Source organism: Salvia splendens, chromosome 2, assembly GCF_004379255.2.
Source record: "Salvia splendens isolate huo1 chromosome 2, SspV2, whole genome shotgun sequence".
Taxonomy (NCBI): Eukaryota; Viridiplantae; Streptophyta; class Magnoliopsida; order Lamiales; family Lamiaceae; genus Salvia; species Salvia splendens.
In genome coordinates, this window is record NC_056033.1 from 5,385,034 (window position 1) to 5,400,152 (window position 15,119).

Below are 15,119 nucleotides of genomic sequence, written 5' to 3' on the forward strand. Positions count from 1 at the left end.
TAATATCATCTCTATAAATTTTCAATACGCATTAAATTTGACACTTGGTTATTCTTATGAAGTAATGAAGGAGGGTGTGTAGACGGATTTCATATCGAAATTTTGAATTAATCCAAAACGATTTCAAAATTCAAAATTTCTAGAGAGTATATATCAAATATCCAAATCCATACTATTAAATCTGAAACAAAAAATCCCAAAAATTAAAATATTCGAGATTTTTTAAATATGCATGTATAAATAATATTAAAGTTTGATTTGTTTGTATAATTTAAATAATATTATATATAATGAGAAATGATATATGACCATCATTCTATACATAAAAAATTAAAGTTTGATTTGTTTGTAATCTCTTATAATTTTAAAAATTAAAGTTTGATTTGTTATTCACAATTTTTTATTTTATAATCCCTCGTCCCATAAGAGTATGCACAGTTGATTATACACGTGTTGTAATCCACATATAGGAAAGTAAGAAAAGGGTTAAGATAAAAAAAAAGTAACTAATGTATTGTTAGTGAATAATAGATCATACTAGAAAAGAGTTTCCAAAGTTAGAAAATATATACTCTTGTAGAATGGAATAAACAAGAAATAGTGCATACTCTTGCGGGACGGAAGAAGTATTTTTTATAAAATTATTTGATTTGTTTATTTTATAAAAAAATTTAACTAAAATAATGAACTTTGATTTTTATGGAAATTGTAAAATTAAATAACAATTTATAATATATTAGAATTCTCTTAAACTAAACATATAAAACAAAACAAATAATGCTAAATGTGTATTAAACTCTATGGGACTCACAGATGGTGTTCACATAAGGGACGTGCCTGCATATCTAAAAAAGTAAAAAACCAATTCAGTCGGAACTGAAAATCCGAATATTAAAGAAGAGAAATTCGATCCAATCCATAAATTGAAATCGTATTTAATATTTGTGTTCTCTAATTGAGGAGAGAAATATTGATATATTGAAGGAGCTATAGCTCCATTTTTTCTTAACTACATTAATTTGCTATCAGAAACTAGTTGTATTTATACTATTGAGCAAGATGATCAAGAATCCTTCAAATTCTTCTAACACACAGTATAATCATAAAAATACGTGTACTATAAAAAAACACATCACTAGGTATTGCAAATGGATCATCATAAAAAATAGCATGTCCAAATGCAATATTTTCAGTACCCTATTTTCCTTCCCTTCCCTCCCAATTGCTTCAAAAAAATCACTCATCCATCTCCTCCCATTGAGAAAATAAGAGCTTCTGCAGCTGCTCGACTACCAACTGTTCGAGTCCGACACGGCATCTGAGGAGATTATTGTGGAGCAGCAGTGTGCTGATCTTAGCACAGCCAGCTCAGGCAGAACCAGCTGCCTATGCTTGTGAATTGTTTGGGACGCTTCGCCTGATGTCCTGTACACACCAAGTTTGTTACAACGATAATTACGAGCTAGTAGGAGTGAATGAAACGCGAAAAAGTATGCACAAGTTACATGCCAAGATGTGCAATGGTGCAAGTGAAAGAAACACGAAAAATATGCAATACCAAATGCCTAATCATGCTCAAATTTTCATCTACAAGTGCTATATCACATTCCTTTATCCAAGATACAGGCTGGTGCAAGAGAAAGAAACACACATTGTGCTTTTATCTCATGTTAAAATGCAATTTCACATTTCTCTAGCTAAAATACGCATTGGTGTAAGTAAATGAAACGCGTAAAATATGCATACAATGTGCTTTATCTCATCATATAATGCTATGAATTGTGTTGGTGCAAGTCAACGAAACACGTAAAATATGCATACCATATGCCTAAACATGCTAGATTTTCGTGTAAAATTGCTGTAACACATTTCTCTAGCCAAGAAGAATCGCGTTGGTGTAAGTGAAAGAAATGCATAAAATATGGATCTAGTGGTTATATTCTAAGAATTGCGTTGGTGCAAGTGAAAGAACCACGTAAAATATGCATACCATAGCGTTATCATGCTGAATTTTCATGTGTAAGTGTTGCAGAACATTTTTGGCACAGATGCGCGTTGGTATAAGTGAAAAAACGCGTAAAATATGCATACCATGTGCCTCATGGCCATCTCCAGCGACTTCTTTGAGAGTGATCTGCCAAAACCCGAGTTTTCCTGTGATGGTTTCCTTGGATTCTCTTGAGAGACATACTCGTCTTGCTTAGGTGGAGCCAGTTTCCTCATGTTCACGACTCTGTCCACCATCTTCGCCCCCATCACTACAGGGTTAACATCATCCCCGCCATTGCTGTATCCTCGGCTTCTTGACATCACCCTGCTGCTCCCGGTTCTAGGAGCAGAGCTGGCAGGAGCGCGAGCTCTGGCAGGAGAACATGACTTCTGCCTTGGCTTCTCGTTTGAGGAAGAAGATGTGTTGGAGCTCAGCCGTCCTCTAGCAGCAGAAGCAGGCCTTTTAGGCATTGATGACACCTTCGGTTTCTCATCAGCGTCATGAGATGAAGAGAGAAGATCAGAAGGTCTTGACGGCCTAGATCTCCCCACAGGAGAAACTCCACGAGCAGGCAACGAACTTTTCAGTACTGTGGAGCTAATTTTCTTCCCTGATGAAGATTTATCTGAGGCAGATACGGTTGTTGGAGTGGCTGGTTTGCGTGTAGGTGTGGTAGACCTCGTTGAAGACTTTGAAACAACGGGTAGGGAAGGTCTGGAGGCAGGTGTAGACGAACGTGGAGTTGGTCGAACTGGAGTTGAGGATCTTGCTTGAGCAGCATTAGGTTTGGAAGAAGGCAGCAGTGCAGCTCTTGATGTGGAAGAGCGAGAGGGCTTCGATTTTTCAGAAGCTCGACCAGTAGGCGTTGCAGCCCTGCGAACTGATGACGAAGACAAAGTCCTGCTCACAACAGTGCAACACTCTACACTAGATAATGTTGATGAACTCTCACTTGCAGAGGCAGTTATTGTCACATCCAGCTGCAGGACACATAGGATTACACGAAATTCAGAGCCTTAAAACTAATATCTCCTAAAAATCATAATCATCAGACAATGCAACACAATGCTGTAGTGTTTTTAGTTACCTCAGATTTCAAAGGAATTTCGACTTCACCATTCAAGCCTTTAGTCTGGCTCGCTACACAAATCTGCGCGTCTGCATCCTGTGAAGGATTTAACGACGTGTCTGGTTGCTTGAGAAGCCTGATTAGGCGAAAGGCTCGTGTTAGCAGCTAAGACAATGAAGGCTGGCTATCATCACACATGAGCAAAACTAGTACTGTTACATGATTAGCATAAATTGTTCAAGATTAATTTTTGAAACAATTTACTCTTAACAAGATTGAAGAACAAGAAAAGATCACTAGAAATTATTGTTGAATCAATTCACCAACAGCATACTAGAAAAAGAAACTACATCTCCTTTCAAATCAAGAATTTCAAGAAAAAAGATGAACCATTTTGCATTATAAAACTACAAAATTACCAATCATGATCCCTCATTTCCATCTCCAAACTGAGGAAATCATCACCAGCCCCAACCAAACAAGTCTCTGCACCTGCAAATTAGTCGAATTCGTAAACAAAAACAAACCCAAAGTTGCTATACAAATCAGCATTGAAACATAGAAAAATCAACAAAAAACATACACTTGAAGTCATCATCAAACTGAAGGGATTCCTCAACTAGAAGATGGTCATTTTTCTTCTCCATTTCGACACTTTGGATCCCGAGAAATATAGCAAGATCTTCATCAACTTCCCTCATTACCATCCCAAGATCCCTGTTCTGAGGCCTAAATTGTACGGATGCCTGTTTTTTTACATAGAAATTGCATCATCAAAATTCCATAGTACTCCTACATGACAAATTTTCATTAAAATTTCATTATTGTTGAAGCTAAAATTTTGCCAACAGGGATTCAGAGTCACATACAGATGGAAACAACCAAGAGGCAAAAACTGTGCACTAGACAACACTGTAATGAGCAGGCCAAAAGGTACAACCAAACAAAGCTTAAATGAAGCAAAATCCAGAAAACCACTATGCATAAACAAAAGAATGAAGAATCTTGCAACACAAAATCCAAACCAAACACAAACAAAAAGCAGGTAAAAGAATAAAATAAAAAGGCACATTCAAGCTGAAAACCAAACAAAAGAATTTCAGCTATTTCTTGCAAGAAACAGGGAGTGTTGTACAAGGGACCAAAAATTAGTTAAAGACAGAAAAAAAATGTAGTAACCGATTAGAAGCCACAAAAAATCACAGCAGATTCCGTCTTTATCGCATTCGCCACTAAAAAAAGTGACTTCCCACTTTCAAATAACCAAACGCCGAAACTCAAAACTAGAAAAGAGAGAGGTTTTGTATTTATTGAAGAAGAAAAAGGCAAGACTGGATCAAAGAAGAGGAACACTTACTGCCATTGTTAGTCAAAACAGAGCTACAAAACTGAATGGCAAGTTTGCAGAGAGAGAGAGAGAGAAATAGAAAGAGTGTGAGTGAAGGAAAAGAAGATAGTATTTTAACACAAGAATCTTGATTCTGCTTCTTTGATTTATATTGTTTGTGACATATAAGGTGGGGGTCGAGAAATGTGGGGAAGCAAGCTCATCAAATTTTGCAGTGATCTTTTGTTTGATTCCCTCAACGAGGGACGCTCTGTTTTTTATTTCTTTCTTTTTTCTATTTCTTGAAAGAAAACACAGTTCAAACTTGAAACGGATCAGTTAGAATTTGAACTGTGTTGCAAAGAGGCCATTTTGGGAAACGAGAAACACAAAACCACCGAATTTTAGCAGTGGACGACTTTTTACTTTCTCAGTTTTTGATTGTTCATAAAATGATTGCCCAAAAAATAGGTTTATTAAAATAAAATAAAAGAGATTAAATATGTTGAATTTTGTTAAATGGATATATTAATTCAATTTGAAATAGAAATAGCTTACTTCTAAAAGTTATTCTTTTAACATCAGATATTAATATAATAAATCTTTGATGGTAATATGAATTTTTATTACAGTAACAGCAGTTATTATTGCAAGGCTCAAATCTTATTCGAGAATGAATTGCATTAAATTATTAATAGTTTTGTACCTGCAAAGTTGTGAATGCAGAAGCATGATGCATTTACTCATTCTTTATTTCAGTTTCCAGCATTTAATATCTGCAGAGCTAACAATGAATTCTCCAAACACTCAATTTTTAAAAATAAACACTTGCATATCTTCTATCCACAAATATAATGTTTACAGTAAAATAAAATCTAAAATATATTTTGTATTTGCTATATGAGTCGGTGCATACAAAGTTATTGATTTAGTAGTCAATTATTTAACAAATTTAATCAATTTTAAAATTTGGTTTCTTTCCTGAAAAGCTAATTGAAGTATATTAGTCATGTCTTGAAAGAACAATGAATGATAATAAATGACCGCTAAAATCGATCATTTTATATTTCTAAAATTAGAAATATATACACTTGAATTTGAATTTTTTTTCTTCATACTTCTGACTAATAAATGGTTAAATTCTCTTGAATCTTATAGATACGATGTCCTATAATTTGTTAAATTGTCTTGAATGTTACTCCCTTCGTCCCCAAAGAATATGCAGTTTGGGGTAGGTACGAGTTTTAATGTAAAATTGGTGAAGTAAGAAAGAGGTAGAGAGAAAAAGTAAATAAAGTATTGTTAGTGGAGAATGAGTCTCACCTCATTAGAGAGAAATTTTTTTCCAAAATTAGAAAGTGCATATTCTTGTGGGATAAACTAAAAAGGAAATATTGCATATTCTTGATGGACGGATGGAGTATTAATTTGTACTATGTAAATTATAAATGGTTTGAAAGTAAAATTTATTTTTGCCTAACCTATCTCTTTAAGAGATGAAAAAGAAAAGAAAGACTTTAGCTGACTGTAAATTTAAGCTTTAATGCAATTTAGTGAAAGAATTGGTAGATATCCGAATCCAAGTGTAACTCAATTTACAAGAAAAGAATGATCTCGTTTTCATAAATCATACTAATATTATAATTATAGAATTCACTTCCATATTTTTGCAACTTCAAACATTAAGTCATGGATAGAAAGAGAAATACGTCTATTTCACATTTATTTTAATGTCGACTGCATACATCGAAATGTTATATAGATTTGAAGCTGACCTACTTTTTAATATTTGAAGCATACCCAATTTTGTGTTTCTTCTTCTTCTTCTTCTTTTATATAAAATTTGGGAAGTAATCAAACTGAATACTTAGTAAGTACTACTCCTTAGATTTTGATTGAATTTTATGATGAATCAGATTATAATTTTTCGTCAGAGTTTAGATTTTTAGTTCATTACAGATTGGTTAGGAATTTAAAACTGCATAATTTTATTTAAATTAAAATTTTTATTTAAATTATATTCATTTAAATATTTATAACCTAACTAAACAATAGTTTTTTTATATTTCATTTTCTTCATTTTTTGGATATTTCCAATTTCAGTCTGGATTTAATTATGAAAAGCTTTGTCAAATTTTGGATATTTTAGATCGATTTTGTTTGTATTTTCCCAAAATTCTAATTTCGAAACATTTTGTATATAAAATTTCGATAAAAATTCTGAATACTCACTCCATAATTATGAAAATAAAGAAAAAATTCATTTGGCCTAATGACAGAAACCTAGAGTGATTAATATTTGAAGCTAAATATCTTGAATTCGAATACACTATAATACGGTTTTTAAAATTATACTTATTGATCAATAAAAAGTGAAAACCCCACTTCTATTAATTAGTGGAAGGGGCAATCCCAAATTTCATTATTTAATTGGGACTAAACTGAAACTATCCCCTTTCTTCAATTATCCTAAAAAGGAGGCATACCTCCTAATTCTAAGCACATGCTGTATCTTTGACTAGGATAGCTTAGATAAAGAGAAAAGAATTAATTTTAAAAGATATAATACTATAGAAAATGTAATGAATTTAAAATTAGTTTAAAAGTTCATTTTGGGTTGTTCGAATTCTATAGAACCATGAAAATTGTGAAGTATTGCTTAGGCCCACCTAATTGAATTATTTGTTTGGGCCCATATTTGTGGGGATCGAGATTCGAGTGGTTTAAAATAAGTGGGCCCATTTACATTTCCAATACAATTCAAACATTTGCACTTTACTAGTCAACTATCGTTTTGAGATATGATGTGACTTAATTTTTATACTGTTTCGAGATTGGGCAGAAAAATGGTGAATTTTAATTAAATTTCCATCTGTCTCATACTCCTCATTAAGTTTTATTTAATACAATTTTCATACTATGAAAAAATTGATAGTCTACATATAATATATTATTATTTTTTTAAACACAGTTTTATTTATGAATATATGAGATATTCAACATGTCAGCATTAACATCAATATACTGATTTTTCTAGCAATCAAATCAAATACATTTTTACCAAAATGATTGCGCGACTGCGAGCAAACCAAATTTCATGAATTTTCCGTCATTATTTAAAATTGTGGGATAAACCAAAATTTAATAATTCTTTTGAATATTTGAAAAAAAAACGTCAATTGATGAACACTGAATCTAGAGCTTCTTTAGATTAGTATTATTTCTTTCTAACAAATAATTACACTCATCTGTTAAAATTTTAATATTCATGATGTATACTATTATATGAAGATTAACTGTAAGCACAAATAGCGTAGGTATATTTCTCCACGTCACTAAATTGACATGATACACCTTCGATTATTGTCGACTTTTATTTGAATTATTGTCAGAGGTATCACACAACTGGTAAAGAAAAAACGAAATTCCAAATATAATAATTAAAGATGAAAAAAAATAGTAGGGCATGGGTATCATTTCCCCAAATGACCTATCAATTCATGTAGAATATGTTAGAATTCAACAATGATATTCAGAGTAACTACCCATTCTCCCAAATGAACTATGTTCACCTGTGGAACATAACATGTAGATAAAAATTGGCAGAAACAAGGAAATTTATGGTTGAGGATGTACAGTTGATAAATAGTTCTAGGATCAGACAACTCCACATACTAATCACATGTCATCGGTGTCGCTTCCAACCGTCTGTGAGTCGCTCCCAACCATCGACGGTGAGTCTTGAGTGATTGAATAGTTGCTTCCATTTGGACCCTTAACCTTAAACCTGGCCAATCTCAGATATGAGAAAACAGAGTTGATTGCCAAATAATGCACCATCTTCAACCAGTTTGCAGTTCAGAGTAAGAACCACCTTTCAATTTATAGCAAATCTAAGAGATTGATTTGACAAAATGTGTATACCTCTCCAGAATGTATTTCCCAACTTTGTATTCTTGGCTCTCCTCATGAGCAGCTTCCTGGTACAAACACAGAAAGTAGGCAAGCACAGTTTCAGTTTTTGGAGATGAAATACAATGAGAGAGAGGGAGAGAGATCAAGTAGCCAAGATTCTCACATATTTCCATCCCACAATTGATCCACAACCCACACAGAATATGTCGACAACAGTGTGCATTCCAGTCATCATCATCCGGTCTTCTTGCTCCCCGACACTAACATTCACACTACATCAAGTACCATTTCATTAGACTTATGTCAAAAATGCACTACCAAGAAAGGCTGCACAAGTGAATATTATAACTACTGTTATATTTTCTCAGTGCTTGACATAAGAAAGGAGCAATAACAAGTTTAGCACACGAATAACAAATCATTCACTTAAAAATATGAGCGCTTACACTTTATTAAAGAGATAAGCCTTCCCATGCCTGCAGTGGAAAGACTGAAAACAAGTTTAGCAATTGGTCAGCATCATGCAAGCAATCCATGCTTTCACCAACAAAAACATGTAAACAAACAAGCAAGCCATCAACAATCACTTAAATGTAGTCCAATATGTGCCATATATAGAAGGAAAAAAAGGAAATGGGAAGTTCAAGGCCTTACAAATCAAAGCGAAATCTCTTGACATGTAAAATATCGGTGGAAGGGAGCTTCACATTATGTTTGTGAGTGATAAGAATTATGCTTGTGAGTGATAACAATTTCCAGAAATGCTTCAAGCTGGAGAATATTTGAGTTCTTGCCTTTTGGTGATGAAAAGTTGGACAACAATAATGAACACTTGACTTGGATGCAAATTAATGAAAAATCAACACAAGCATCATCTCGCGCAGCAGCACAAAAGGAAAAAACTTCCACATTCAGAAAAGAGATGTGCACCAACGATTTCAATCACGCAACAAAAGCATCATCTCGCGCATGAATATAGCAAACATTACAGACAAAATCTACTTACTACAAAATTTCTCCCATCTCTCTATACCAAAACTTAACGTATGATATGTTCCAATGTGATGAACACTTGACTATATATGACAAACTCAACCTACTCAAAACAACAAATGCAATTCAAACTTGAGAGAGCCCTCTTTCTCCATCACAAGCACAACTCAACAAAATTTTTTTTTTAAAAATTGTCAAAAGTTATGAACAATTTTATAGATTAAGCTTACAACTCTATTACCATCAAGCAGTGCAACACCATACAAAACTGGTTCTATAATTCAAACAATCAGGAAAAAAATTCTCGATCTACTAACTTACGCCAAAACAAAATGAAAATATTCACTATCCACAATGAATTTGCTGAAATTCACACACACTAATAAGCTCAAACAGAGTGAGAATCTGAACATGAAATAAATAAAATAACAAACCTTAGATACAATATCTTCAAGCAACGCGAGATGCGTTTTGCAGTGCTTGCAAATATACATGCTTCCATCCAAATCAATCGCGAACACCCTCCCCATTTACCAAATCACCAATCAATATCCAAAGACGCCCTAATTCCTCTGTCACCCGAAACTTCACAATAACAGAAAACATCAAATATAACAAAAACAATAAAAAAATTTACGTAAGTTAAATGAATGAGCGTAGATGAAGAGAAAAAAATCGATGAGGATCTCAATTCTCACCTCTGCGGTAGAAATTAACGAGAATTTGAGGGAAAAATAAAGCAACAGAAAAAGCGCGAATACTCTCACACCAAATTGGGAACGGTTCGTGTCTTGTGTTTTCTGTTTGTACGTGTTTAGAGAGGAGAGACAAAATAATACTCCTATATTCCATTAGCTTTAATTTTATAAATAAAATATTTTCAAGCTAATTAATTTCCAAATTAAAGTAATTTATTATGGTAATTAACTAATTATCTGTTACTCATGAGTATATTAATAACATTTGTTACTGCTAGTATTTGTTATGAAAACTCAGTTTCTACAATTTATGAACATTTGTGAAATTAAAATTCTCCGATTCAATTTATTTTTTGTTCATCACTAACTAACTAACTCATGAAAAGTCGGTATTCAAAGAAATAGATGAAATTAAAGTTTGGAAAATGATCATATGATTCAAAACGTATCTAAAATAAATAAAAGGTCGTTTTCGTTTGTGACATTATATATGTTAAAAAAATCCAATTTATAATTTACATTATGGTGTATACAATAGTATAAATTCATTTTTAATAATTTCTGAGTTCTGACCTTAGTAGATGGATAGGATTTTGATATATAGTGAAATAAAATGTAAAGGGTGTAATAGGTGGAACGTGAACAATTATACTTATATAAAACGCTATATTTTATAAAAAGAATAAAAGTGGTATAAACAAAACTGTAACACGATAACATTCATCATTTCATTTCTATACATAAAAAGTAAAAAATACATGACCCGACCGTAAACAAACATGGATTTATTATTGCAATATATCACAGCTGGTAATTGGAAGTCCAATTATCATTTAAAATGTGAAACAAACAACTCGAGATGGTAAATAACACAATCATAAAACAATTATCAAAAAGGAAAACAAAGAACTGGACTGAATGCTCCGCCATTAGATATAGCATTGCAGATCGTACATCTCTGAGCATGAATCATCGGTCTGTGAATATTCGACTCGACTTGACTCCACTCGACTCGATTTTGAGCGCACCTTTTTTTTGTTTTTTGAATGAAACTTGAAGCCAATTTCAATGGAATGAGTATATGAATTCAATCAGTGCAGCTGCAGACCTATTTATATACATATGTGCGTACACAATTAATACAAAACATATGATTAATTAATATTGCATTTGTTTAATTCATATAAATATATTTATATATATACCTCAAATTCAAAGTCTCGTTATTCCTTGTTCCGGAGAGGTGACGAGGTTATTAGAGCCAGCCCCATCTACCAAAAAAGAAAAATTTATAAACAATTAATTTATTGTAAATTTAATGAAAATTTAAAAACTAATGATTAGAATTTTGTTCTTACTAAGTGGAGATTTGTATACGAAGAAGCATGCTGAAATGATGAAGTAGCTTAGAAGAAGAACTAGCCCCTTCATGTAATGAGATGATCCATCCTGCAAATTTCAATAATTTTAGAGTAATTATGAGTAAACTAAACATATACTACTAAAATGTAAATTTAAATTAATATAATTAATTTACCTGCAAAGTTATAGCCGTTAATATAATTGAGAGTGCTAGGGAGCCTGTCTCAAGGAGGTTAAAATTAAGATCCATGTTGATGCCAATGATCCATGACACAATCACACTTAATGGAACCTATATATTTAAAAAAAAAATAGTTATGGAATAATCAAGTGAAAAATCATCACTATAAATTAATTTGAAATTATTCTGTGATCTTACCACAAACATGGCAATCTGTGTGGCTGATCCTAGAGCAACACCTAGAGTTATGTCCTGAATTGAATAAAAATACATGATCAGACTACTCATGTAATGCATAATTCAAACTAAATAAACAAATATGGTTAATTAATTACTAATTTACCAATTTGTTCTTGAATGCAAAGATAATTGCTCCAGCATGTTCTGCTGCATTTCCAACTATTGGTAGTAGAATCACACTAATAAAGCTCACTGACAAACCCCAAGACTCTGATGCACCCTGAAAATAATCCAACAAATATGTTTAACAATTAATTTTACTAACAATTAATTAAAAACTTAATTTACAATTTCTTTAATATAATTTAACTTACTTCAATTGTAGCAACAACATATTCTGAAAGTAGAGCCACAACTCCGGTCATCAGAACCAGCCAAATGAACGCGCTCCAGAATCCGATGGCCGGAGTCTCATCATCTCCTACCACGTCACCGTCTTCACCCTCCTAACATTGTAAAAGTAAAAATTTTAATACACGACATTACAAAGACCGTAATAGACATCTAAGAGTAACCCTAATTAATTGTTCTAAAATACTAGTACTACTAATTAATTAAATATGCCTATATCACTATACGTATAAGTGACTATTCATTTTTTTCAAAAATTAGTCAGTGATGATTCTCCATTCAAGTGAAAACGAACCTCATCTGCCTCGAATAATTCTCGGTGAGTCCACAACTGAAAGACGAGGTAAACGATGTATGCAACGAGCATGATGAAGCAGCTAGCTCGTGACAGTTGAAGCGTTCCAACTGCTGTAATCTCAGGTGTTTTTCCGACATAGGTGAACATCAAAGGCAGAAGATGGCACAACAATCCCAACAACAAAAGCAACGAGTTCACATCCGCTTGTTTCTGCAATAATATTATGTGTAAATATGAGTATTATCCCAAATTGGGAAATAAATAAATAAATAGAATTCACTTTTTTTCTGATTTTTAATTTTTGGTTATGTTAAGTGAACTTACTCTGTCGAATTTTTGCTCTTTGTTGATGTTAACGATGCCTCCACAAAGAAGAGAGGTGCCAAGAACTAGAAGAAGGTTGGAGAGAATGGAGCCCAATAAAGAGTATTTGACAACATCAACTTTGTTTTGGGCAAGTGCAAGAATTGCTATGATCAATTCTGTTGCATTTCCACATGTTGCGTTTAGCAGCCCTCCAACTGAGAAATATCCATTAAAAATTAATATTAATAAAGAAATTAACATTACATTGTTTACAAAAGGAGAGAATGACATTTACAACAATATTTATGGTGAAATAAAATGATTAAGAAGGATATGTTTTTATATTCAAAACAATTCACTAAAAAACATAAGTAATTCAGTATATCCGGTTCGCATTATGACATTGTGAAGGAATATATGTTAATAATTGCAATTTTGCTGTGCTCATTTTTAATTAATATTATCATGTAAATCTTGGCTCTTTGTAGAGACCTGCATGAGTAAACCAACTAGGTGACACGTACACTAAAACAAATTAAAAAAAAATCAGAGATTTCATAATATTTAAAGTATTGCTTAAATAATTTAAAAATAAGTAAAGGAATATATTTCCTAATTCAGAGGGTACATTGTAACGTGGCTCTAGAATCAGTTAGGCAGAAGTCTCGATATTAGCAGTAGTATTGTATTATACCTAAAATACATACAATAATATAGTACATGAAATAATAGAGGAAAATTAATTACCAGTTGGTCCCGTGAAGAAAGCGATCTGCCTGCATATATTACAAAATGGAGAAAATTAAGTTCCATCTCGTGACCATTAATTTATAATTTTATAACATATATAATATAGAGAGAGAGAGAGAGACAGATAATTTGTTCTTACTCAGTGAGAAAACTGATCCTTTCTGCTAGTGGAGTGAGTCCCAGCAAGCTCAAAGCAAATATCCATGGCTGATTAATAATTCAAAAAACATACAAAATTATTAATACTCCCAATTTTTCGTGATATAAAGTGGAGTAAAAGAGATTAAATATGTTGATTTTTTTTTCTTAAAACTTAACTGAAGTGGGACGAACAAAAAAAGAAAGATAAAAGTACTGACCCTCCCGAAATTGCGATACTCAGCAACGATGGCAAAAGGAATGGCGAGGAACAAAATGGCGAGCTTGGTTCCGAGCAAGACTTCTTGAAGATTAGCCAAGAACTTGCGAAGGCACCCGACCCGAATCTTGGAAACGAGGGTGCGGTTCGATTTCTTCCGAAGGGAGGAAGAAGACATATTGTGGGCGCTTCGACCGCGCCTCTCTCTGCTCAGAAGCTTGATGTTACCATGTTCGAGCAGCCATTGGTCCGGTGCCGCCATTTTGCCTAAATCTTGTTTTGATGAAGCCATCACTCACTCACACTGTGTATGTGTTGTGTGTCTAAATTTGAGGGTTTGGAAAGGAAGAAGTGGGAGGGGTCTTGTTCTTTTTGAATTTCAGTTGGTGTGTTTTGCGCTTAATTTGTGTGGGTATATATAAAGACATACATCGATGGAAAAATGTTTTTTAGCTCACAGGAGGAGCCCATAGTCGTTATCTTTGGTATCTATTAGGTATATGCTAGTCTGTCTTGACACGACATAAACATGCACAAAATTAATGAATTAGTGTCTAATTGTATCATGTTCATATTCTTATTGAGTCGATCCAATAAAGACATAAATGCAATAACACTTGGATTCAGATCAGGTTAGATAATCCGACATAATAATACTTAATTAGTACAATACTTTAACTTATCTAACTTTCATATGGTGCGGTGCCTCCATTCCTGGTCTTTATGGCCGGACAATAACATCGAGTCATATCTTCTCTACAACACATTTGAGTCGTTCATTTCGTATTGCTATCATGTGTTATCGAGTTTGTGTCGTTAACAGGTCGTGTTAGAATAAATAGCATCATGCCATGTGCAAGTCGTGTTCGAGTTTATATAGCAGGTCGGATTCTTATTTTGGTTTGATCTTTGCGGGTTGGGTCGTTATTATGTTGGCGTGACCGCATCATTTGTCAATCCTAATTATAAAGTATACCTATCATTACAAAAATCGCCGAATATGGAGAGTACTTAGTGAAGCAAGTGAGCACTAACCAAATAGGCAAGTGCTTGGTATTTTTTGACATAAATAAACTTCAGGAAAGCTATAAGGAGTGACAGCTAGACTTATTTTTTGCATGTGAATAAAATTTTAGTAATGTTCTTGTGGTTTTTTTTAATGCCGTGGAGCGGCGTTCAAGATGATGTGTTTGAATATCGTCATCATCTATGGATTTATAACCATTTAGGAAAGTAACACAACAATAGATAAATTTTTTATATTGCATAATGCATATTAGC

The 15,119-nt window shown here is 33.1% G+C and overlaps 3 protein-coding genes across 6 annotated transcripts; all 3 read right to left on the minus strand.

The window, feature by feature from the left end:
- Positions 1-950: 950 nt before the first annotated feature.
- Positions 951-4,778, minus strand: LOC121785115 (endochitinase A-like). 3 transcript variants are annotated; one of them, XM_042183480.1, is made up of 6 exons: positions 4,417-4,778; positions 3,643-3,805; positions 3,479-3,551; positions 3,078-3,195; positions 2,092-2,970; positions 951-1,425 (listed from the first exon to the last, which is right to left on the minus strand). In XM_042183480.1, exons 1-6 carry the CDS (start codon positions 4,420-4,422, stop codon positions 1,387-1,389), a joined length of 1,278 nt encoding a protein of 425 aa, XP_042039414.1. In that variant the 5' UTR covers positions 4,423-4,778; the 3' UTR covers positions 951-1,386. The 3 variants fall into 3 exon arrangements, with proteins under 3 accessions (XP_042039414.1, XP_042039422.1, XP_042039430.1); XM_042183488.1 differs by having other exon boundaries at positions 3,643-3,851; XM_042183496.1 differs by lacking the exon at positions 4,417-4,778 and adding an exon at positions 3,929-4,402.
- Positions 4,779-7,795: 3,017 nt separating this feature from the next.
- On the minus strand, positions 7,796-10,126 carry LOC121785134 (protein yippee-like). 2 transcript variants are annotated; one of them, XM_042183507.1, is made up of 6 exons: positions 9,993-10,126; positions 9,729-9,879; positions 8,748-8,791; positions 8,465-8,573; positions 8,311-8,366; positions 7,796-8,173 (listed from the first exon to the last, which is right to left on the minus strand). In XM_042183507.1, the coding sequence occupies exons 2-6, from the start codon at positions 9,822-9,824 to the stop codon at positions 8,065-8,067; spliced, it is 414 nt and encodes a 137-aa protein (XP_042039441.1). In that variant the 5' UTR covers positions 9,825-9,879; positions 9,993-10,126; the 3' UTR covers positions 7,796-8,064. The 2 variants fall into 2 exon arrangements, with proteins under 2 accessions (XP_042039441.1, XP_042039449.1); XM_042183515.1 differs by lacking the exon at positions 9,993-10,126 and having other exon boundaries at positions 8,748-8,777; positions 9,729-9,985.
- Positions 10,127-10,698: 572 nt separating this feature from the next.
- Positions 10,699-14,231, minus strand: LOC121785149 (vacuolar cation/proton exchanger 3-like). Its single transcript, XM_042183525.1, has 12 exons — positions 13,840-14,231; positions 13,620-13,687; positions 13,478-13,506; positions 12,749-12,945; positions 12,422-12,634; positions 12,090-12,221; positions 11,879-11,995; positions 11,734-11,787; positions 11,530-11,646; positions 11,351-11,441; positions 11,198-11,263; positions 10,699-11,100 (listed from the first exon to the last, which is right to left on the minus strand). Exons 1-11 carry the CDS (start codon positions 14,128-14,130, stop codon positions 11,205-11,207), a joined length of 1,368 nt encoding a protein of 455 aa, XP_042039459.1. The 5' UTR covers positions 14,131-14,231; the 3' UTR covers positions 10,699-11,100; positions 11,198-11,204.
- Positions 14,232-15,119: the final 888 nt, after the last annotated feature.

What these genes read in the sequence shown, in the direction of transcription:
- LOC121785149 (XM_042183525.1), bottom strand. Translation starts at nt 14,130, where the DNA reads ATGGCTTCATCAAAACAAGATTTAGGCAAAATGGCGGCACCGGACCAA. An exon ending in AGGATCAGTTTTCTCACTGA is followed by an intron (nt 13,507 to 13,619) that starts GTAAGAACAAAT and finishes TAATATATGCAG; the next exon opens with GCAGATCGCTTTCTTCACGG. An exon ending in AATTATTCGAGGCAGATGAG is followed by an intron (nt 12,222 to 12,421) that starts GTTCGTTTTCAC and finishes TTACAATGTTAG; the next exon opens with GAGGGTGAAGACGGTGACGT.
- LOC121785115 (XM_042183480.1), bottom strand. An exon ending in AAATTCCTTTGAAATCTGAG is followed by an intron (nt 2,971 to 3,077) that starts GTAACTAAAAAC and finishes TGTGTCCTGCAG; the next exon opens with CTGGATGTGACAATAACTGC. An exon ending in AGATGGCCATGAGGCACATG is followed by an intron (nt 1,426 to 2,091) that starts GTATGCATATTT and finishes TGGTGTGTACAG; the next exon opens with GACATCAGGCGAAGCGTCCC.
- LOC121785134 (XM_042183507.1), bottom strand. Translation starts at nt 9,824, where the DNA reads ATGGGGAGGGTGTTCGCGATTGATTTGGATGGAAGCATGTATATTTGC. An exon ending in TTGAAGATATTGTATCTAAG is followed by an intron (nt 8,792 to 9,728) that starts GTTTGTTATTTT and finishes ACTTGTTTTCAG; the next exon opens with TCTTTCCACTGCAGGCATGG. An exon ending in GGGAAATACATTCTGGAGAG is followed by an intron (nt 8,174 to 8,310) that starts GTATACACATTT and finishes GAGATTGGCCAG; the next exon opens with GTTTAAGGTTAAGGGTCCAA.